The sequence below is a fragment of the Apteryx mantelli genome, chromosome 4, assembly GCF_036417845.1.
Source record: "Apteryx mantelli isolate bAptMan1 chromosome 4, bAptMan1.hap1, whole genome shotgun sequence".
NCBI classification, from domain to species: Eukaryota; Metazoa; Chordata; class Aves; order Apterygiformes; family Apterygidae; genus Apteryx; species Apteryx mantelli.
Genome location: NC_089981.1, coordinates 55521496 through 55546267, shown reverse-complemented (window position 1 = coordinate 55546267; position 24772 = coordinate 55521496). Strand labels below are relative to the sequence as shown.

General features: G+C 38.0%; 1 protein-coding gene across 2 annotated transcripts in view; it reads right to left on the bottom strand.

Moving 5' to 3' along the window:
- MEIS2 (Meis homeobox 2) overlaps window positions 1-24772 on the bottom strand; it is a 172178-nt gene that overhangs the window by 142837 nt on the left and 4569 nt on the right. For both annotated transcript variants that reach the window (XM_067296650.1, XM_067296649.1), the window contains exons 5-7: window positions 24235-24285; window positions 23207-23356; window positions 13134-13248 (exon numbers count right to left, since the gene is read on the bottom strand). In XM_067296650.1, coding sequence (XP_067152751.1) covers window positions 13134-13248; window positions 23207-23356; window positions 24235-24285 — 316 coding nt within the window. The remainder of the gene's footprint in view (window positions 1-13133; window positions 13249-23206; window positions 23357-24234; window positions 24286-24772) is intronic.

The window sequence follows — 24772 nt, the reverse complement described above, 5'->3', positions numbered from 1 at the left end:
CTCACTGACAGAAGCCTAATTTAACTCCATTGATTTCAGATGTATTACCAAGGAATGGCCTGATCATTGAGAAGGGCTCATTGAAGTCAACCAAAATCTTTCTGTTGATCTTTCTGTTTTAACAGGCTTTGGATTAGTCCCTAAATAAGAACAGATTTTGACTCAGCTGAAGGATCTCACTTAAGCCCTATGCTTTTTCGAGCATCCAGTAGGAGCTAGAACACTTCAGTCCTCCTAAGTAGAAGGCTGAGTTCATCTTGAACTATCCCCTTTAACATATGTATGGGGTCAGCAGTCCCACTAACTAGAGAGCAGTCAGTAAGTGGTAAATCTGAAATGGGAGGAACTGAGAGGGAAGCCCCAAGCTGAACAATTCAGATCGAATGCCATTTAAGTGATGTTCCATACACTTTAGGCAGAAGTGTAAAATTGGGCAGGGAATTCATGCAAGTTTCTGAATTTTACGCTCGTAAATAACTTAAAAGCTCAGCACTAAGTCCTGCAATAAAATTCCATGTATGTATTTGTCATATTCACTTTTGGTGAACTCCCTGCAGATGGGGGCCGTGTTAAATCTAGGTATGAGCAACTTACAGCTGCGTAGTGAGAGGCCCAAGGAAAGTTTAAACAAATGTAATTGCTTAAACAAGTGTAGCCGCAATAAGCTGGTGGGCATAATGCAGGATTATAAGTAAAAGAGAACTCTTTACTTATTTAAGAATTAAACACAGGGGTTGTCAAAAAATTTCATGGTACAAATCACATCTTAATAGAGAATTTGCTGAACTTCCCTCTCCCTTTCATGACTGCACCACCAATCCTTGTCAGTTATAGCAAATGCTTTGTTTACACAAGAAAGTAAAAGACCCCGATCCTAGCCTGCGAGTGAGGAATGTGTAGTGCCAAGGGTGTACAAAGGCAACCATCCATAAAATAATTTGAGCCCTTTCCACAAGTTAGGTAGCCTGCAGACTAGGATAGCCCTCTCAGAGTAAGTTTGAGCATCTGGAGCTAGCAGTGGACTTCAGCCTTAGAACAGCTGGGAAATCAGTGGAGCACAGGGAAACCACTTTGTCTTGCTCTTTCCTGTGCTCACTATGCCGGCTCTAGGTAGGAATAGGGGCACCAGAGCCATCATCCCAACTCTGCCACCAGATGATTTCCCAGTGGTTGCCCATTATGCTGTGATAAAGATGACTTTACAAATAACCCAAACACAGCCAAGCATTAGAGCCATCAGTTATAAGCCACTTATATTTAAGAGTAGAGGATGAAGAATCCTTTAATTCCTCTAACTCCATACATACCTGAACACAAGGTGGGTTCTTATATTAAGTACACTCAAACAACAGCGGTCAAATTCCTTAAAGGTAAGGGAGTTAACTGCATAAGTCTCTTCTCTCCAACAAATTTGAAATAGTTAGTAGTTCAGAAAATAAACCAAACTGAGAGCACAAATACATTTTTTCTGAAGCTCACTTTTTAACATTTAAAAACACCAGAGGGGGAAAAAAAAAGTTATTCAAAACCTGTCTATGGGGGGGGGGGGGAAGAAAGAAAAGCTGGTTTATTATTATTATTTGTCCATTAAAATGAAAGGCACAATGACATTTTATTTAGAAACATTAGGAAGTATTAGACCTTTATGGTTGTCTTTCTGTAGATCCTGTATCTTAACAGGCAAAGCTGTAGTGCTGTAGTTTCTATGGGAATCCTCACAAAATGAAAACTTTTCTTGTTTGTTTTTTAAGATAAGAGAATCATGCTTTGCTTTCATTTATGTGTTTGACCTCGACTTTGCCTATCTGAAACCAGTAGTGCCTCTATTATCACTACTGATTTCCATGCAAGGATCAGGATTTTACATAGCAAGTGTCTTCTTAATCACTCCTCTGAGCAGCAAAAGCTGCTTTCTAATTGATTTTCACTGCTTTCTTCTGAATCTTCTGTAGAGAGTCCACCACTGGCCCACAAACAAAAGAAAGCACTTTTTTGAGAACTATAACTGTGAAACAGGACTCCTATTTTGTGAATTTTACAATGTTATTTTAAGTAATTTCTGTGGAAACCCAAGATACTAAATCTAGATTGGTATGTTTGTTAAGAAGAAAAAACAATAACAAACAAAAAGTAGTTACACAAAATTTTAAGTCCCTCCCTCAGCAAAATGGATATAAAACCTCTAAGACCATGAAGCAGACTATTCCTGACTCTTCTGCCAGTTTTGAAGCCCTAAGCCTTCCTTCTTCACCACCTCTGTCTGTGTTCATGTTGCAAACTCTGAGGCAACAGAGCAGGGGGTATGCTAGATCTTCTCATGCCAGGATGAGAAAAATCAATGACAGTGTTTAAAAGACAGAACTACTGATGTGCAAGGTGACTAAACACCAGAACCTGTTCTGTAGCTCTAGAGTATTAAGGAAATCCTACAGGAAAAAAGACAGACAATGCATTGCACAATCTTGTTCTAAGGCAGTATTACCTTTCGATCCCCAAGACCTAAATACGAACACAAATCAAGTTTGCTTTGGTCTGTATTTACTGTACTTGTTCTACGAGAAGAAAATAACTGGACAAGGAAGATATGTGTATAATGACACTTTTTTTTTTTGAACATTAGAAGCATCACTTAAGACTTCTAATCTTTATGCATATATCATTCAGGAAATGGTGACATGATCCATGTCATCTTTTATTACTGACTTCACAAGCCTTATTACTTAAAAACAAGTTAAACATTAAGGCTGTTTCATTCACCATTTTTCACCTTTGTTGAGACAAGAGAAGGCTTTAAAATAGACCATGCAATTCACAACTGCAGCATAGCCACTGCTTCTCTTCTGAAAGTCAGGGAAGCCAATACAAGAGTACTAATGTATTTGAATTTTCTATATAGCTGCACATTCCTGGAATATCAGAATAGTCCATTGACAATAGATGACAGTTTCATAACAGTCATGCCACACATAAGCCCATTGTACAGATGTGGAAAAAGGTATGTCAGAGAGGCCACGGCACTTACAGAAGGTCCTATTATCTGGATTCAGTTCAGCAGTTAGCTGCTCCTTGGTAGGAAGCCACGTCCTCACCTCAAGGCAACAAACTGAGGCAACACAGGCAGTCCACTGAAATCAACTAAAGGCTTCCAGGTGATCATACTGGTTATTTGGAGCATGCCTGCAGCTAGCATGAGAGTCAAGGCTGCAATCAGCAGCTCCTGGTATCATTCTGTCCTTAAGGCTGTACTGCTTGCTTTTAATTCCCTTAAGACCATATGCTAATTTAGACCAGAAAGTTGCAAGTTTAAGTTTCTACATGCCTATGTTTTCACATGTACATTTTTATTCTTGTAAACATTTTTAGTATTCATTTACATCTTTTTACCGCATGCACGAGAATTTATACAAGCAAAATTGCTGGTAAAATGATAAAGATTTATCTTGAAGATGATATCCTAAATATTTAGCCACTGATCTGATTTTAAAAATCCTCAGTCTATCAAGACTTGCATGTGAATCACTTGTTTTTCAGTGAATGAGAAACCTACCTGAATGATACAACGGTTCAAGTGAAGAAAGGAGAAGCCAGAAGGTAGGAGAAATCACTCACTTCAACCTATAGAAAGCTTCCTGCTCCAACTTTAACCATCTTTAATACCAGTTACTTACAAGAATCAAACAACAAGTGTGGGAAAGAAGAAAGTGTATTGAGTCACCAGACCTGGGTCAGTTAGTACTCTGGAATGAGTCACTTATATGAGAAGTAATTTTACAGATTAAAAGCAATGTTTATAGGCATTTAAAATCAGATTGATTTGAAAATTCAGAACCACAAGCAAATGTCAAACACAGACATTAAAATACAACTAGAAATGACTGTCAAACTTCTTTCACGCCTTCTATGTCCCCAAATATAAAACAACCTCAGAAGCTAGAGCAATCACAGAACCATTATCACTCCTCTTCTCAGGCAAAGACAATAAGACAAAAGGCACATGTATTACAATGTGTAGTGCCATAATGCAGTGTTTGATGCTCTAGAGGGCCTTCAACAAGTACTGTACAGCCAAAAATCAATCGAAAATCAGCATGATAACAGAGCATGAGTTGCCCTGTAATAGCCTTAAGACCCCCAAGGCTATGTGGGTCCCTTTCATCTGCCACACGGCACTGACTCTAGGGGAGCCTCACTTCCCCTCCCCGAGCACTCTGGACATGTCTGTATCTTTTACCTATTGCTTTCACCTTACGCAGTAAGGAAAGCTGACAGCTTCAGTTAGATCTTTTAAGCTTTCAAAAGCAGAATTTGATTTTTCTTAGCATAGGCTTTATTTTGTTTGTTTTTATATAAATTCCTCTATGTCAGCCTGCTGATTTTTGGACTGTAAGCATTCTCAGTAGGAAGAAGTCGCTTCTGATTCTGTGACTGAACATAGAGAGGTGAATCCTCTGTCTTGTTCCAGAGTACAACTCAAAAGTGAAGGAAAAAAAAAACTGTTCAAGTCCACGCGAATTGTTATGTATGCAACAAGGTGGGCTTACAAATATTTCACTCATATGGTAGGTTTAATTTCAATATTTCTTTAATTACTTTCCAACAATGTCTGGTTTCTGTTGAATTTATGCTAGTACTTGGCATTTGGTGTAACCCCCAAAAGATAAGATACATATGTCCCCTATTCACAGCCTTGGCGTTTTTACCTTAACTCAGGCATCAAAGGGATGAGTTTGAAAAATTACCTTGCTGATTATCTGGGTTTTCTGGTAAATATATAGTGTTAATCCTTAAATTCTGAATATGACATAAGGTATACAAATGTTCTGTCTGACTCAATAGCAACATATCACGGCTTAAGGAGGACATGTACACTGATCTCTGTGAGCGAAGAAAGAGCTAATTGGGAGTTAGATTCAGTGTGATTATCAGCTTGTTTATGATAAGGGAGTACTCTTCTGAAAAGCACTGTAAATTCATCCCCGATTGTGGTGTTAAACCACAGCTCATCCCCGCCGCCCCCTTTTTGTTTGATTAGAAGGGGCTTTAAACTATTTTCAGCAGATGACAATGTCATGCTTTGATTTTCTTCAGTCTTAAATAAATCAGCCACATGAGCCTGATGTCAAATTTCTCTTCACTCATAGCAGAAAGGCACATTTTTTATGTTTACTATAAGAACACATTTGGGTAATTTTTCCCCATGTCATTATGAACATTAGACTGACCCAATTAATATGAAATGTTTCTATGCTGCTGGAACAGACCGTGTTACAGAAAGAGCCATTTGCACAACCTGTTCATGATTATGGGCCATAAGGACACAAAGATGGCATAGACATTTGTGGACCATCTGAATTCTTACAGGGAAAAGAGGAGAGAGGGGAAGAAAAAAAAAAAAAAAAAGAATGACATTAACTGACTGTTGTGGGTCATGTTTTTTAATCCAGAGTATTGGACATGTAACACAGCAACAAGAGCTGATCATTTTGTTTAATCACCTTTTGGATCTTTGCCAGATGGTCTCTATTGAGAGTGCTGCAAACAGAGAGAGATGAACTGCGTCTAACATGCCACTAGAGCTTTCCTGTAAATGTCTGAGAACTGAATCCAACAAGAATTTAGTCTCAGAGCAGAAAGGGATACATTTAAAAACTATGTGCATTAACTATACTTTTCCCCATAGAATCTTCACTTGGCATGAATAATTTACCCACTCTTATGCTAATGGCATCATGAAAGTATCCCTGTGTCTTTAGTGCAGCTATTCTCAGCTTTCAGTAATTACCCCACCCAGTGAAAATAACATGGCTTCTGCAGTCGAACTAACGGCCTACTCGTACCTGACAATTAGAAAGATCATGGCTGACAGTGGAGCGGTCTAGAAACGGACACAAACTCCAGTAGCCTGAGGGATAGTTAAAAATATTAAATGTTCCATTGTGGAATGTTTCCTTAGTTGCCTGGAATCAACATGGAAAGAGCAATTCCTATAAGCATGTTAAAAAAAAAAAAGACAAAGAAGATTCTAATGTACTGTCCATGCACCCAAGTATTGAGAAATAACAACATTCCATGGTAATCAATGATAAAATTAACTTCTTGTTGTTGTTGTTTTAATTAGGGCAGTCTTGTTAAATAAGAGGGAGAGAATTACAAAAAAGAAAAAAAAAAGATTAATGAATATCCTTCAGTATCTTAGAATTCTATCAGCTACATGAAGGAAAATTCTCTAGTATTTTGTTTACAAAAAAGTTTTTGAAATCAATTACAAAGAGCGAGGCTTTGACCTCTGTCCACAGCACTCCATGCTAGGTAGTTCCCTATGTAAAAATTATCAGGCTAAAACATCTGGGAAAGAAAGCTATGAAACAGCAGGGAACGTGGCTGGTTTATTGTTTATCTTTTGTTTATGAGGCAGTATTCAAGTTTAATTACTACTCTAAATTAAACTCTAACAGGCATCAGGAGACATCCCTTTACACAACTAAGTTAAAAAAAAAAAATCCAGAGATTCCAACACTAGATCTTTCAAATAAGTTGGCATATATAGGAAGAAATTAGTCTGTAACAACACAGGAAGGCATTTAAGCACTTGCTACTGTATGTTTGAATGTGTTGCATTATGAAACAACATTAATATTGCAATAAACATACAGTTATAATTTGGCACATGGAATATTATCTAACATTTGGAGGTAAACTGAGTCAGGCTAGGCAGGATCTAGGATGGGAAGAATGGCGTGAGAGGGAATCCTACCTCATTCATTTGAAAAGATATAAATCTTTAAAAAACAAAAACAATGAAGGCAGAGGCAAACATCTCACCAGTAACACTTTCTTAAGTAAAATTGTTTAGTTATTTTCTCTGAATGGTCATTACAAAAGGGAGGAAAGACTTCACTATGTTTACCATAACAGTAAGTGACCAGTTTGGGATGAACTTAGCTATAGGAAAAATAAAAGTTAAAAGCAGCTAGCAAAAGATTATTCCAGATGGCATCTGTCATATTGTATTTAGGGTTATTTTAAAGAGATTGCTGCCACTATGAAAACATTCCATTGACAGAGTTTTTCTAGGCTGCATTTGAAACCCCAGCACAACATATTTCAAATATGGAAGTAAGTGTTTTCTAATGTGTATATGTTGATATACGTATATATATATACACACACACATATATATTTACTTGTGTGTGTGCAATGTGTGTGTAAATAAAATTACATGAACTAAAAACTAAGAGTGAGGTGCGAGTTTTAAAATGTATAATATTTAAAAGCCCACACACTAAGCTTTAACTTAATAAAAGATGAGAAGTCTGCAGTTTTCACCAGCCTGATTATTAGAAAACCCTACAATGAAGCAAAGATTCACTATGAAATTTTAATACTGTTTATTGGAGAGTGGGTAGGAATAAATGCTCCCCCACTCCCAGCAATCAAACAAAATCTGCAAACAAAATGTATTTGCTCATGCAATAGAAGGAAAGAAAAGAAAGGATGGGAGGATACTAAAATGTGACTATATTTAGCTAAGCTGGTTCTGGCATCATTATGGTTAATGTGCATGTGGTGTGCAGTGTGAGCTCAGCAGTTACTGGGCCAACTGTCTCAGTATTTCTGGGAATTCTGCCTATTCACAGTGCAGGGATTGTTCAATTGCTGCAAAATGTACAAAATGAATTTTACAAAAATGAATTATAAGGAAGGCCCCATTACAACGATTTTACAGCAAAGATGTCAACATCAATTTTTCTTTCATGCATAACTAATGATTAAAACAGCATATTCCCTTTGCCTAAGACAATTTATTTCATATTGGCACATCAAAATATTGAAATACAAAGTTATCTTTACTCTACCCTTATTATTCATTGCTGCTGAACCCACACCATTGTTCAAACCATGAAAAATAAAACAAACTTGGCAAGAAATACTTAAAACAAAGGCTCATCAATATTCTCCAATTTGTCAACATCTCAATTACAGCAATGGAAAAAAATGTAAATTTCATGTGCTCTGAACACTAAGGGGTCTATTCTTCTGTCAGTGCACATGCGTAACTCCCATCACCATTAATGGGAATTACTCATACATATCAACACAAGGACGGGCCCCTCAAACTTGAAAGGAAGAGATGAATTAGTAAGGGCTACTCTCTTCCTGTATCTTCCTCAGCTGAAAAAAGTCATTGTTCTTTAAGAGTTTTTCCATACTTCATACAGTTCACCTTTTTGAGAGCTGTGCCTTCTGAAATAATGCATCTCCAGTGAAGCATTATTTATTAGGAAGTTTGATTTTTCACAGTCTGAAAGTTTGGGCCTTTCTGTTAGGTTTTTTTTTTTTCCTCTCCTTCCTTACCACAGAGCGCTTTCCTCAGATAAAAGTGTACCCTTGTACAGAGTAGCTTGATCGGTGAAAATATGAATAAACAAAAATGTTCTGAATTCTTAAGATGAATATACATACTATCCTCAGCAGATTTATCTATACATACAACGCTAGAAAAAAAAACAAAGCTCTAGTATCAACATTCGGATAATAAACTTCCACGAAAGACTTTGTATGAGTCTTACATATGTACATACATATAGAGAGAGAAAGATTTTTTTTTTTAATATTATCAGCAGTTTATCCATCTCCCTTTTCTGCCTATTGAAGTTTGGTTCAAAGCTTTACTACGCATATACCTACTGAATCAATATAGTTGCAATAACAGGACAGGCCTTTGGACATTACCATCTACTTCCATAAACAAATTTCTATATTACATGATGGTATATAATGAACAAGAAACATACTACCTAACTTTTCCAGCATGCATCAGCCCAAAGATGTAACCTAGGATGAGCATATGTGATTTCAGCTAATATCTTGGTTGACTTTGCCCTGACCCAGAGAATTAGACTTTCCCACAGAAAGCTACTGCAAACAAGTCTGTGGGACAAGCATCAAACTATCACACAAGTGTTTCAAAAGCATGTTAAGATACTGCCCTAGGGAGCAGCCCTCAACTATTTTATATAGAGGGACAGATCGTTTCCACTCAGCACAAATAGTTCCATCAAAATCAATGAACTTCTCATGTGAGTAAAGCAAGCTGCATTTGATGCCCCTTTATTATTTTTACTGCTGCACAACTTAGAACAAGTTTCTTGCCTCTGGCTTCTCACTTATGGTCAAGTTTACCACCCCAGGCCTGATCCTGAAAGGTGCTGGACTTCCAGCAATATCAGATGGAGGCTGTGGTTAATCAGGACCTTTCGGGATCAGGCCCTTTGAATGACTAAACTAAGAATATGACAAACCAGGTATACAATCCTGGTATCATAAAATATGAAACAAGTTATTCCCCAGTGCTTTCCTGTAGACCACATGTTTTTAAACCTTAAAAAGATTTATCTCCCACTTTTCATGCATAATCTGCCATATTCATTATTTGAAATATCCCATAAAGAGATTAAATAAGAATTAAAGTCTGGGAGCATCATATCCATCACGGTAGTACAAACTGATGCAGAATTCCAGAAGTCATTTAGTCTCATATATAAAGGCAGTGTCCTTTTTCCACTTTGTTTCACACAGAATAAAAAAAATATATAATACCCCAGAAGACTTTCAAATATGTTTTTCCCCCCCTCCAAAGAAAAGACTGGATGATAAAGCTACACACACCTTTTAATCTTCTGCTTAGGTTTTTTTTTTTTTTTTTTAAACACATATATTCCCTGGCAAAAACCCCAGGGTCTTCTGTCTCTCCTCCCCTTCTCTCAGCCCCTTTCCTGCCATCTCCCTTGCTATAACTCAACTAACCCAACAGAACCAGTCAGTTTTAAATTTCAGTTGGGACCCCAGTGACCTGTTAATGAATCTACAGAGAGGAGAAAAACTCACAGTGTTGAGTTATGCCTGGTGTTGCTAGCTGACTTGGAGTCAGAAATGCTTGAAGCGTTAACGTAATTGCAAGAATGTGAAAAATGAAGCGTTGGGCTCCTGAGCAAAGTGAAAGGTCAAAGCAAGCCCTACACAAAACAAGTCTCTGGAAGATGGCCTCATTAGACCATTAAATCAGCTTCTTCTTTTTTCTCCTTTGTAGGATGTTTAGAGTGTTTTATTTTTATTATTGGATATATTTAACTCTTTCTCTTTCCAGGGCAGAGAGAAGCTGATCAGATCCACTACATAATTACTAATTTCTAAAACAGCATTATGCAGCATTGATCTACATTTGTGGATCTGAACTGGGATAAAGTCAATAAAGGCTTGGTAGATTACAGGTCACTAGTACTTAGGTTCGTTATATGTTGTATATGTTGTATAGCTTAGTTTTCTGTTGAACAAGTGAGGTGACATGTTAAGAACAACACAGACACTCACCACTAATAAAATTAGGATAATCTTTCAACATTTACTGCCTGAAGGCCCTTTTCTTAACTCTTTCAATGCCAGTATGTTTCTAATCATTTGAAACTTTGACTAGATTAACTCCTTTGATATCAATGGGACAGTCATCATGTGCTGTCATAGAAAGTGTCCTTCACAAACAACCAAAACTCCTATGCTCTTTTGTTTTAAATTTTAAGAATCACGGATGGGTTCTTAAACAGAGCCAGAAAAGACTGGCTGTAGTTTGAATCAATCTCTGCTGCCACCAGGCATCAGCAGAAAAGCCCATAGGTTGCTAATGTAACCTAAGACTCTAATGAGCTCCCGTTCTCAAGAAATCCTTATGGGTAAGTGCAATACTTGAAGTAGCATTTGAGGAAGGTCTTAACAAAACTGCAGAAGGAAAAACTGACCAAAATAAGTAACTAAGCCAGAATGAGTCAAGAGAGCATTTTCATAATCTTAGAATTGGTTGGGACCAAATCACTGCCATTTCAGAGTTATAAAGTAAATCCTGCCCCTCAAGAAAGTGTAAGGAATATTCACAGATCTCTGTACCAGGCCTGCCTCTTTTTAATCTTTCCCAGGGATGAGAGATGGAGAGTAATCCAAAGCTGTCTCCAATGGGAATTTTGTCTGTATTGTACAATCATATATCTTTCGGCTGCCAGCAGCTGAGCGGAACGCTGATTCGCCACTGGACGACTGCCTCCTTTTAAAATGCTGAACTGGGTACAAAGGGAAGCATATTAGCTCTGTTTTACCCTGCTAGATCAGGCACCACTCTAGCGACTAATTCAGCCCTTCAGCAATTGGTTATCTTCTGCAGAAACAAGCACAAAATCCTCGTTTACGTCATATACATTACCACAAATCCCAGCTTCCAATAGGAAGTGCATGTAGTTATAGAGTAACCAACTACTTTTTCGTATGCTTAGGAATATTTCTCAAGTCCCCTAATTTACATGACAAGAGATCAGAGACTGCACAGTGAAATGCAAGATACCTGGATGTCAGTGCAAGGGGTTTCTTTATATCAAAGATGGCTTGATGAAAAACTGCTTCTAACTTATATGGGGTTGCTGGAACAGAGTGGAGATATACAGGTGTAAGGATATATCTTATCTAGGGGTGGATGAACACATTGTGGCAGATGACTCAGAAATCATTTTAGTATGTAAACAGTCTTCTGCTACATCAAGTTTCTTGGCCACAATATACAAAGTAAACAGTTTTTCAACAGTAAAGTCTATGGCCAACTATTAGGTGTAACACAGATTTGCTGCTTAGCAGTCAAGCCCTCCCTTTCATTAGCCACTGAAGCTATAATAGTTCACGCTGGGCCTCATACAGCTCCAGTTCAACCACATAGAAAAAACCCTGAATGACTCATGTTGGAATTGGATCACACCCTATGTCACGGCTGCTTTCTATCAGCAATAAGATTACAAATGTATAAACAATTCATACAAATAGGAGACAAACCCAAACCAACATACCAGAGAGAAATTTTGCAGGTTCCTAGAATCCCAATGCATATGACACACACCAGATCACAAGACAGACACAGGGATCTAGCCACATGACAAACAGTGGGCCACCCGAGAGACACGAAATCACATATCTGCCTAAGCATGGCAAATATCATGGTGGGAAGTGGCCTGCAGTGCAAGGCTTATGACAGAGGATGTACCTTACTGCCACAATACCCCTTGCTGCAGCAGAAGGCTGCTGCCCCTCCCCAGCTTCGGGACTCTGTGAAGCCTGTTGAATCACAGATCTGTCAATTGTCTATGTTTGGTGTGTGTAACCCCAAAGTGGGAGAGAAGCAGTGGCAAAATGCTGCAGACGCGAGAGACAGAGGGAGCACATGTAAAGTCTTAAAAAGGTAATGTCATACTTGCTAGCCGAGGCTTGGAAGAAAAGAAAAAAAAGAAAAGAAGAAGAATGGAGACTACCTTGAACTATGGTCTTGAAAACATAATCCTGGGTTAGGTTTCAAGAGCGACAGCAGATCATCCTTACCCCACTTTTTAGCACTTGCAGCCCGAGTCCCATGGACTTGTACCTTCTGCAGTCACTCACATTTGTGACAAGTGAGCATTTTACACTATCATAAGCAAAATGACAGCCTTGGACACTCACTCAGCATGGACACAGATGACTACACACAAGATGAAAAGGTTTTGCAGTTTAGGTACAACACTTTTTGGTGTTCAGAATTACGATTTTCAGAAACAAAAATGAGTTTGTACAAGCAAACATTGCAAGAAACATTTTTCTGACAGATTTGGTTTTTTTTTTTTTTTTTTTTTTTGCATCTTCTCGATATAATTTAATAGCTTTATAACATCTTATAGGAGTCCTTTCCCCAGCTAAAATTACAGGTTAAATATTCAGTCTATAACCCAGCTCAAACAACTGCCTCACAGCTGGAGAGTATGTCTGTCATTATATTTACTTACACCACACAAAAATAAACTGTAGATAACCAAATTTGTAAAGGAATTGGCAGAACTAATCAATTGTTATTACAAAGCTTGTTTAAAGATTAGATATTTCTCTTTGAAATAATAATAAAATGCAGCTAAGTGGGTTAAGAAAAGGAAATACTGTCTCCCTAAGTTACAGCTGATTACACTGCAAGTCTGCCACTCCATGTTTACTCTAAGGCAGATGTACTGATATAATAAAAAAGCTGGAGTTATTTTAGTCATGCCTACTTTGCACAGGGAAAAAGTTTGACCTTTTACCTTGCTCGCTGCTGTTGTCTCCACTCTGGGAAGCATGGCCCCCACTGGAGGGCCCCGGTGTGCCTGCCGAGTGCGTTGAGGTTGCATCATCGTGGTCTCTCCAAGATGAAGGATTCTGGTGTCAGAGTGCCAAGGAATTTTTTCCACAGTTCCCATTCCAATGGCAAATGAAGAACAGAAAGAAAACCGGGAGAAGAGGGGAGGGGGGGAAAGTATACACATTAGCATTTGTGAAATGTGCCAAACACTGATACTGTTTGCACAGTGTAATAATTCTTCAGTAGTGACAAGCAGAGGAGGTACAGAGATTTATTTGTTAAAATAGAGGACAGTTTTTTGTTTGTTTGTTTAACTTTTCAAAGAGTTATCTGGATTTAATTGTATTAATAGCAATGCAGAAGAACATTTCAGGAAAAAAAGATTTTAAGTTTCTTAATGAGCTACTGAGGGGCAGGGAGGGAGGGAGTGGAGCACATCTGCTAACCCGCACAGGTTACAACACTAGGTGTTCACATGAGGATCAGGGTAATTGGCACGCAAACTCTCCCCGCTCATTGCTTTGCCATGACTGATTAAAGATAGGAGGGGAAAGGAAGAGAAGGGAAACAGTCTCAAGAAGTACGGGAGAATAAGCAGGGGAGAGGAGCATGCCCTCACACCCTCTCCCCAACACCAATATGAAAGCTGGAAAAACTTCAAGCGAATGGAAAGTTGTGGGGAAAAAGCAAACTTCCTCTGAAACATGTTATATACACCAAACAAGATGCTTCCTCCCCCCCACCTCGATATGACACATTTCAAAAGACTTTCTAGATGCATCACTCTAACAGTTCGCTTACAAGTATTGTCAAGAATAACCACCAGGTGATTATATAAAATAATATGTATAGATATTTTTATGTAATCCTTTCTACATTACTATGCATAAAACACAACAAAAGAGACTGCAGAAGACAGACATATGAAGTCTGACAAAACTTGGCTAAGTAAAACCTCAACTACTGTACTTAGTCACATAATTCATGCTAGCTTTCTAATTTATTGAGTATTGGCTTTCGTGGTGTGAGGAGCTGCTCTTTAAAGGGATAAGTGAGGAAAAACTTAACGTTACAGCTTAGCGCTACTTGGTTGAGTGTATTCTCCTCCTGTCCTCCTCCCCTTTCCTGATCATTCCCAATACCCTGCTGTTGCTTAAAGGAAAACAGGAATTCTACTGTACAGGAAGAGCTTTATCAGCACCACATGAAGGCAGGCAAGAGATGGAATTTCCTCTGGCAGAAAAGGAGAGCAAGAACACATGAAACAGATCAGGCTAGGGGCTGGACCTGCATTACTTGTCACCTGTATGTGACAATTTAAATCAAGCACATTCTAAGAATTCCAAACAAACAAAAAAACAATAACAAAACCGTTGCTTGCTAGGTTTCGTCGTGTTTTAATCTGCATTTTGAAAAACACTGGGCTATTAAAGCACGAAGGAGAAGATTCTGAAAGCAGCAAATGATGAGTTTTGATAAATTCTTAGGGTGGGACTGATTCTGACTTCATCTATCCCAATATATAGTCAGAGTAAGTTCAACAAAATCAACTGATTTACCCATTGTAAAATCCAGTGTAAGTGCGATTAGAATTGGGTCCCAAAAATTTATCGAAACATCTCCAAGTAATCTCCTAGCACTGATTAGTACCACATGTTCTATGGCAACATAAACTAGAACTGCCAAATAACATTTTGCTACAAGAAAAATCCAGATCCCCTTCACCTTACACGAAGGCACACATGCACACACATATGCAGTTCCACAGCAATACAATATGAGTAAATCAGAGAAGATAGCCCAGGATCTTAAATTATCCTAAGTGATCAGCAAAACAGACAGCAAAATCAAACAAAACAAAACAAAAAACCACCCTACTAAACTAATCTACTTTTCTAACACAGAATTGCAACAGAGAAAAACAGATTAACAATAGTATTTGATATGTTTTGAGGTCATTATATTAATTAGGTCTCTGGAATTGCTAATAACTACCATAACTCCCCCAAATTTAATAATAAAAAAATTACCATTATTTCACAGTCAGGTGGAAAGATACAGAAAAATAAAAATGAGAAGTCTTGAGAGTTCAAGCAGCTCAGATGTTTTTTTAAAAAAAAGGAGGAGGCAGGGGGAACAGGCTATGGCTGAAAATAAGGTTAGGAAAAAGTTCAGATGGAAATAAAATGCAAAAACCAAGCAAGTTGCTTTACAGCCTGAATTAAAACAGTTGTGCCTATGAGCCTCTCTTTTTATCTGTGAGTTAGGAAGCCACTCAAATAGCTTCAAGCTGAAGGCAAACAGCAGACAGGAGCTCTTCAGCCCTCTGCAGCCTCTTAGCGTCAGCTGTTTGCTGGATGGTAATCAGATAAAGAGCTAGAAGAAATACATGAAAAAGGAAAGAAACAATAGCATAGCATGAGTTTAGCCTTCCAACAATATCAGGCTGGAACCTTCTTTTAGAAAATGTAATAATTGCAACATGTTCACCTAGGCTAAACTTTTCAGGGAACACAGTGAGTTATGTTAATTTTATGCACTGCAGGCTCTCTTAAGCTGGCTGCTGTTGGGGCTCCTTATCACACATATGAAAATTACAATAATTAACTGGTAACACCTCAGCTATGTTTTAAGGCAAATGTCATCCAAAACCTATCATACAGTATTTCAAAAGCTAGGCCGGCCTTTATGTTTCAAAATTGTAATGATTTGGAAAGGATCACTGAATAAGACTTCCTGCAGCTGAAAACACTTGCTGTCTCTACCAGACCGAGTTGTTCTTGACCTCAGTTTGTAGACCCAGTTTTAGAAAGAAGACTGTATTGATTGGGAATTCAGTGTATTTCTTGTGACACAGTTTTCCTGAGGAAACAATTTGGCAGCATTTTGTTGAAGGATAGAAATAATAAGATGGGATATTTACAAGATGCAACGGTACGCTGGAAGAATTTGAAAGTGAGGAAAATAACTATGCTTTAATATTGTAACAAATGGAAATAACTCTAGGGGCAGAGCTTACAGCCACATAAAAAACAACATTTTTTTCCCTTGGACTAAGATCATTGTATGTGCCAGTCAACTTCTGCTTTTTCTTCTAGACTGTTTCCAACTTCGCATCCCTCAAGAAAAACTTCTTGGCCAAATGCTGAATCGTAAGTAGTTATTTTATGTATACCTCCACAAAAATGGGACCCAGTGACACATCTAAAGAGTAGTTCACTAGAAACACTTAATCAATATAGTTTAGCTACCTAGAGAGATCCTGATCCAGAGTCCACTGACATTAATGGTAATTTTTCTATTGATTTCAATGAAATTTGTATTAAGCTATTGCACCGTAAAAAGAAGTACAGATAGCAATAGGTGAATTACATAAGCTGATAGCCTGGCTTCTTCTTGCAGGTTCTAGTAATCTACATTGCAGAAACTCATCAAAGAGTGTGGGTGATGGCTGCTAAAATGCAATTGCCTGTTTTGTGTATGTGTATATATAGATATGTATGTATATACACACACAAATATAGATATACATGGACTATAACATATACACACACACACGTATGACCTCAACTACTACAAGATAAACAGCACACATGTATCTATTCCCAGTAGTTTTAATAATTGGGAGTCAAATATGGTGCTCCTCTTGCTCTTACCTAATTGTGTTAAAGAGCAGGGTTACCAGGAGAAAAGCAGCGAATACTGAGTAGAGCACAATAGAAGGAGATGGAAAATAGATACAAGAAGCTAGGTCTCCAGGGGCAGTATTTTCTATTTGCTGGGCTACAGACTCGCAGCTGATAATGCAAGTTGTAATTAATATAAAAGCAGGAGACAATATGGGGAAAGCTTGTACTAGCAGGGCCACAGGAGATCACTCCGCTGCTATCCACTGCTTCTCATTTACACACACAGCCTTCCCTAGAAAACACAATTTTGCCAGTGTTTTTTCCCTTGAAAGTTAAAAAAAATTGATTTAGCACCACCACTGAATTTTGCTAAATCTAGAAAAGAGCAACAGAAAGGACAAGAGTCTCTTGGTATACAAAGCAAATCCGATGTGTTACTCTTTTGTCGATGCTGCAAATCTGGTGGAAACTGTAAGCATTTTTAACTGCTACAGGATTTCTCGAACAGAGATGTTGTAAGGCATATTTGATATAGGATAACCTTTTGCTAAATTGCATTTCTTACTTTGTATGCCCAGAATTTCCACTGTACAAAATCTGGCTAATTTTTTGTGAGTGCGTGTAGTCCCACTAGGGCTGATTCTGACTTCACGCTGCTTTTTATGGTGATATTAAAAACTCAAATAACCGTAAGGAAGTTACTTTTGATTTATAACTGGGAAGTAAAATCAAAATCAGGCCAATTGATATCCACATCAGTAAGATGAGCCAGATTTAGCTCACAGACTTTAAGTGAAGTTTTCAGCATATAACCACGACAGGATCAGGCCCTTACATTTTATCGCGTGAAAGGGATGAAACCATTTATCTTGAACAAACAAATAAAACATACCTTCTCTCACAAAAGAAAATATAAGAGCTATACAACTCACTCTCTATTATGATAACCGGACTCAAAGGTCTGCAGGTTGCTCTAGGAAATTAATTTTACAAACACAAAACTGCACTGACTACTGATACACCTGGCATTTTCCCCCTCAACTTTGAGCCAAATCTTGCTCACCTTGTTCCTACAAGTAACACCTGTAAACACAGTGGAACTACTGACATGACTGAGACCACAAAAATGTGTCCCTATGTGCTGCTGTATATCAAAACATGATATACTGTGCCAGACATATAAACCCATACACACACACACGTGTGCATGTGTGTGTTTTATACGTATAAAGTTCAAGGTGATATCTTAGAGGGTGTTGTGAAGTGTGGCAATAATAAACTTCTATAAAGAAATTTTCAATAAGTAAATGGACCATGAAAAACAGTGATTTGGCATGATATGTATGTTTTTGAAAAAGACTACACTTGATATTACTAAGGTGTATTTTCTTACAGATGCATGTTTAACATGATCTTGTAACTGACTATTTTCCAGCAGAATTACACAAGTTAGAAGACAAAGCATTGTGAGCTATCAGATATTTGTGTACGTTTCTACATATTTACAAATACCTAATTTTTAATTCTGACATTCTTATCCCTAGGCTTTCCATTTGAGAGAAGTGTCAAGAGGAATCTTTGACACTCCTAGAATGTGGAAACATTTTTAAAGGTAAGTGCTTTGTATTTTTCAATTAAAATTGAAAACAGACATGTAAGCCATCTGTCAGTAAAGAACTGAGACCTGAAAAATCAGGTGTTTGGTTTTTTTTTTTTTCTCTCCTTCTACTTCATTTTATGTGGCTGCACTTCATCTAGAACGATAGGCAACTCAAACCAAAGAGGGAACACCGACATCAATAGACAGCGAAATGTGTTATCTTTTCAGACTGAGGGAGCTCAGATTAAAATTAAAATAGTCAAATTTAAACTGTATGGTGACTTGGAACAGCACCACGCATCAAAAACAGGAAATATGCAATACTCTCTACGGTATCGGAAAGTTCCTGATGCTCCTTGCTCCTTGAGAACATGCAGGGCCTACGGCAACATCCCAAGTTTTTAAACCACGTATTAAGAAAAACAGTTATTAAAAATAGGTTGCCTTATTATTGCTTCAGTTAGCTACTTTATTCCTCTTCTGACATATTACAAACAAGAAAGCACCTTTGGGGTCTGATCCTGCATTTCTGTCATACTCAAAACTCCCACTGAAGCCCATAAAAGTGTGGAATACCTAGAGAATGCAGTATCAGGCCAATAATCACGTCCTCATGAGTCAGTGAAATCTTACCAAAAGGTTTAATTATATAACTGGGAGAGGTATATAGCACCCTATTTATATTTTTTTCTCATCTGCAAGATATCAGGAATTTGCATAGACCAGTCTTCAGTAAGGAATATTAAAGAAATATAAAATGTCTTGATGTCCAAAAGTACAAAAAAAAGCTATCTAATATCTCCTTATTTGAGAGCTGAAGGGTTTAATATTCAAACAAATATTTCTCTTCTACAGCTAAGGCATCAGATTTCTAATCTGTCAACAGTCCTTTTATAAAAAAGAGATGTATGTATTTTTCTACCCATTTTTAATTATATTTTATGAATGATGATCTGTATATTATTACTTCTCAGCTGCAAATTGACTTTAGCATATAAACAAATATCAAGAAGACTGAGGCCCTGATCCTGCTTCCACAAAAGCCAGTGGAAGGGGTCCATAAATTTCTATGGGAGAAGTAGTAAGCTTCAAAGTAGGTTTATGCTAAAGGAAGAACCGTGTGGCATCAGGTGAAGCCAGGTACAAAAGAAATGTAAATAAAGTAGAGAATGCTCTCATATGCTTGAAAAAGTTTAAAAATCTCCAAATTTTACAAGCATTACAGTTTTCAGATTTGTATAGTCAGAAAGAAAAAAATAAGATTTGTGGGCAGTCTCAACAGATATTTCAGGCTGAATGCAGAATGCAGGATAGGGCCCAGCATGTTTATATTGAACAATAATAAATTCTCTGTGCTGGGAAACTCAACCTGAACTGCAGCTGGAAAGGTTTTTGTTTGTTTGTTTGTTTCTTTCTTTCTTTTTTTTTTCTTAACTGATCTGTTTAAGCCAGGGCATAGCTGTAATTACCTTCTTCCCATCTACAGCTAATACCTCAGAGCAATAAAAAAATATGAGGGTGTTAAAAATTCAAACACTAATTATGAGCTGTTATATTTACTAAACATAGCAGAGTAATAACAAAAGTTTCAGCTTCTTGTGGCCTGCACCGCGCTATTTGATTTACCAAGTCCCTGGCCCCTTTACACTTACTATGTTATATAACAGTTAATAGTGCACTAAAATAAAATTAACATATACATTTATTACCAAACACATATAGCACAACTGCTTACAGCTGTCTCCTTTTTCCAGGACAGGTACATCTTTAAAGAGCTCTTTCCTTTGTTGCTGTTGTTTTTGTTTTTCAATTAAGTTATATAAATGTTACAGCAGTAGATTTCAAAAAAGGAAATATGCAGTATCTGGATATCCCACTTAAAAAGTCTTGTGGTAAATATTGGCTAATCCCACATTTTATTCTGTTACTTTCCCTTGAGCTGCATTTTCAGGTCTAGCAAAGGAATAAAACTGCTTTAGAGGGCTGCATTAGTTCTGAGTTCACCACTGCCACTGTCACCGCCACCCCCCCCCCCACACACACACACTGCAGCTTGATACCACTTAATAAGAATAGAGGTGTATGGATTTTGGGGGTGTCAAACAGCTGTCACAAACTGTCACCTCCACAAGAGAAACCTTGGCACAAACAAATTAAACTACACTTCTTTTTGGCTGTCATTATTCATAGCCAATCAGTTGAAATGCTCCTAGTATTTCATGTGCAAATAAAACCATGAGGGGAAGATCCATGGATCAGAATAGTGGGCCAGTACATAAAACAGAGGAAACAACATGCTGTCTCTGTCCTTCTGAAGTGGCTCATCATCACCCCTGCACCAACTTTCACCAAATGAGATCTAGCCTGAGGCTATATATTAAATATGCATATCAAAGCAAATGAAAAAATAAATCTGGAGAGTCAAATTGGACAAATTTGCATGCTTGAACTATTAAATTTTCAGGTAGATGGTCACAAAAGATAGTTCACTTTATACTCTTGCATCTATATATGAACAATTTTTTAAGGCTTTTCCTTCTTTATGAATAAAAGTGAATTTCTCCTTGCTGCAACTTAGTACAATGTGAATCTAAACGTACATACACAGTAGTTTGACTTAGCTATAAAAGAGCGTTAAAGTTTTGTTGGGAAAACAAGCTAATATACCCCCCAAAAAAATGCAATAAGGAGACACATTTCCCAAAACGCATGAATAAAATGTAACTATGTGATACAACTCTTCATTTCCCAGTTGGTGTTCTGGTTGCACAAATTATTGCTTCCTTTCAAAACAAATAGCAGGGGGCTAAAGTAAAAATGTTATAGCTCAAATCTCCAGGAAATAAAAGGCTTTAAATTATAATACCCAATGAAGTGGTAAACCCTAACGGGTGCAAGATAAATGGGTTGTCATATTTACTTTAGTTTGTTTTTTGGGCCACAAAAGCAAGAGGAGATTCTTCGTAGTGAAGATAATAGTTATCAAATTATCAAAATGCTAACCCCCTCCGCCCTTGTCCTATCATTGTGTGTGAATTTAAATATTATAATGGAGCACTGCAAATTGGCTTGAGCATTTGCCATCTGCCAGAACCCTAAACAGGCTAGTTTATCTAATCTCTTCAATATAAACATAAGCATGCTCCATTTCTACACTTCCACTTGAAACACACTCTAGTAAAGAAACTGCACTGCAGAAACATATACTTTTTTGTATTGCGCTGAGTTATACACACAATGAGCTTGTATCTTTCAGGTTGCCACTCATTTAAATTTCTTTTCTAGTACACCCCCTTAATACTTACACGTACAAATTTAGGTTTGGAAAATGCCATAAAACAAATATTTTTAAAATAGTGTCATGCCTCATAGAGTTTATTATCTACAGATGAGATAACTGATAAGCAGAGAAACTTTCAGGGACAGCTACATACTTTTTTTTCTCAAAATAATACATTTAAAATGTAAAACATCACAAAAAATCTTGTTGTACAATGTTTACCAAATCAAAATGAGAAAATTAAAGCTAAGACTTCGGTCCAAAAATATTTTCAGGCTCTAGGACTAACCCGTGCTGGGAATGGGGGGGGGGGGGTGGAATTTAGAAGAATTTATTATTATTTTATTTCCCAGTTGAGCTTCAGTCCAGGTCTAATGTAATTATCAAATACACATACCAACAACACGTTTTCAAAAGAAACAAAAGCTCCTAGAAGGCTCATTCTCCCTGGGCTTAAAGCTACTCTTCTTAACACACCAGGAAATAAAGGCAGGCGTCTGTGCAGAAAGCACGGTTAACTTCACACCGGGTGTTAAATTAATATTTCAACTGCTAAAATATTAGACTGTATCATTTAGATTATGAGTTCAATTGAATCTAAAACTGTGTAAACCCTTTCCCCCCCCCAGGGATGCATTCCTATAAATAAACTAGAGTTCACACCCACTCTTTTAAACCATAGCTATTCATTCCCTTTTCTGTGGTACCAGCTGCAATCTTTTCCTTCACTTCTCAAAGTCTCTCTGTGTCTACATATTTTAAAGTATCACAAGATCTGCTCCAAAACATTATTTGCAAAACCCGGAAAAACAAAGGCACTCGCCTTACCACGCACACCAACGTTCAGTCCTACACACATAACACGAATTCACCAACTCCTAAAGTGTTAAAATCAACCGCTAACCTACGGTTACTCAATCATAATTCTCTCCAGCTTTCTGTAATACATTGTTAATAATTGTTTCATCAAGGTTACTGTCTTTTATTATGAAGATGCTTCAGGCGTTTGGCAATAAGTCCATATTCTGACAATAAGTTGCTATAAAGCACAAGCATTGGAAACTAATGTGCTAACCTTTTTTTAATGCAATGTAGTATTGCCAATAATTCTCATCACTTGTCATCCCCACAAGGGGGGGGGGAGTAAATCAGCAAACTTTCTCCCTAACTTTCTTGTCTCTATTTTCTTACATTGCTGCATTTATTACAGAGTTGGCAAAGAAGAAGAGAAAGCACCGATCACCACATCAAACAGACAATTTGCTAGCTCTTCAAGTTGCCCAGATCAGGAAACTTTACAAACCATTGCAAACTCGCTGCTTTACGATGGAAACAGAAATAACCTTTTGCATTTTTATGACTTTACAAATCATGAGGGAAGAAAGTGAAAAGATGGGACCCGAACTTGCAAAAGGTAAAAATAATAATAATACTGGACAACAACACCAAAACAACGAAATCAGGGACAGGTTCTCTAAGCTGGTTAAAGTCTTAAAGAATGCCATAAAAAAATCAAAAGGACTTACATGGTCGGCTAAATTTGTGGAAGATCCTGAGAGTTCTTCGTGATCTGATTTGGAGCTGCCATCCCTTTCATCAATAACGAGGTCTATTGGCATTTTTCCTTTCAAACAACTAATGTACCGATGGCAGAAGTTATCGCACAACTCATGAACCTGAAAACAGTAACAAGAATAGCAGCAATAATAGCAAAATATCAAATTGCAACTTTTTTTGGTAGTAAGAACAACACTCTGATCTACTCCACAAGTAACTCTAATTAAGGTGCACAATAGTTGAAGGCAAGGAAACAATAGAGAAATTGTTGCAGCACATATTATTCTCTAGAGACTTGCCGCAGCAACAAGTTAGAGAGAGAGATAGTGGGCTCAGTCTAGTGTGCAGAGGAAAATCCGATTTGATGATAATATCAAAACATTGGAAGCTGGACCTAGGCAGTATCTCTGGAACATACACAGCCCAGACAGGTACAACTAGTCACTCGGGATGGGATCTGTTTAAACCGGGGGGGGGGGGGGGGAAGGTATATGTAAAGTATAGGTGGCCGGGACTATTAAAATGAAGATATTCGCTGAGGCCCTGGGAACAGCCGTTCTCATCCCAGGGCACAGCCCCCTCCCCACGCCGAGCAAGGGCCCCCTGCCTCCTCCAAACATTTAGTGCTTGTTTGGGGTTAATATGCCTGCCAGGGCTGGAGTAAAGCAGGAGTGCTTTCATTTCTTCTTTTTTTAAACATATTATTTCCAAGTCAGAGAAAGAGCTTCAAGTGAGGCAAGGGGTAAGAAGGATGTAACGGGGTTAATAATATATATATTTAATGACTCGGTTGAAATTACACTGAGAGAGAAATGCCGGGCTGGGCTGAGCATGGCTGTCGGGTGTCACATGCTCTTATGGCACAGGTTACATTATCACACTGCGTTTCCCCTATCTGCTCTGGCCATGTTTACAAGCTGTCCCAAACAATCAAGGGGGGCAGGAGGCGGGGGGGAGGGAATCGCTTGCCCCCCCCCCCCACCTCCCTGGCTCTTACCTTTTCTAATTCCAAAAGGTGAAACCTTAGTACTTGTATTGCTTGAATCATCTGCAAGAAAGTTTTGAGCAAGGGGTTACATGGGAGAGAGAGGCACGGGGGCTGTGCAGAGCTGCGAGCCCAAATGGGCGAGGGGGAGAGGGGATTGTCCGGGCGCGCAGTCATTATCCAGGATTTTAGCTCATTGGTCATGCTTGAGCAATTTTGATCAACTTTAACCTAAGCACTTGATTTTTATCATATTTTTTCGAAAAGCAGTGATTAGTGTTTTATTACCTCGATCTTGGAGAAAACCTCTTCCCTCCTTTCCTCCCTCCCTCTCAACATCCCGGCCCTCATTTCTGAGGGTCCGCAGAGAGGCCAAACACACACTCTCACACCCCACGTCCTTAGAAGAAAGGGGGGATGCCCAAGATGAATAGTTTGGCATCTTCTTTACAAGCGGATTTAGGCACTTTGAATATTGAAATCATTCACATTAGCAAAAGAATTACGTTAGAAATCTCCAGCTCTCTCTTCTTAAGCAGTTATTTCCTTC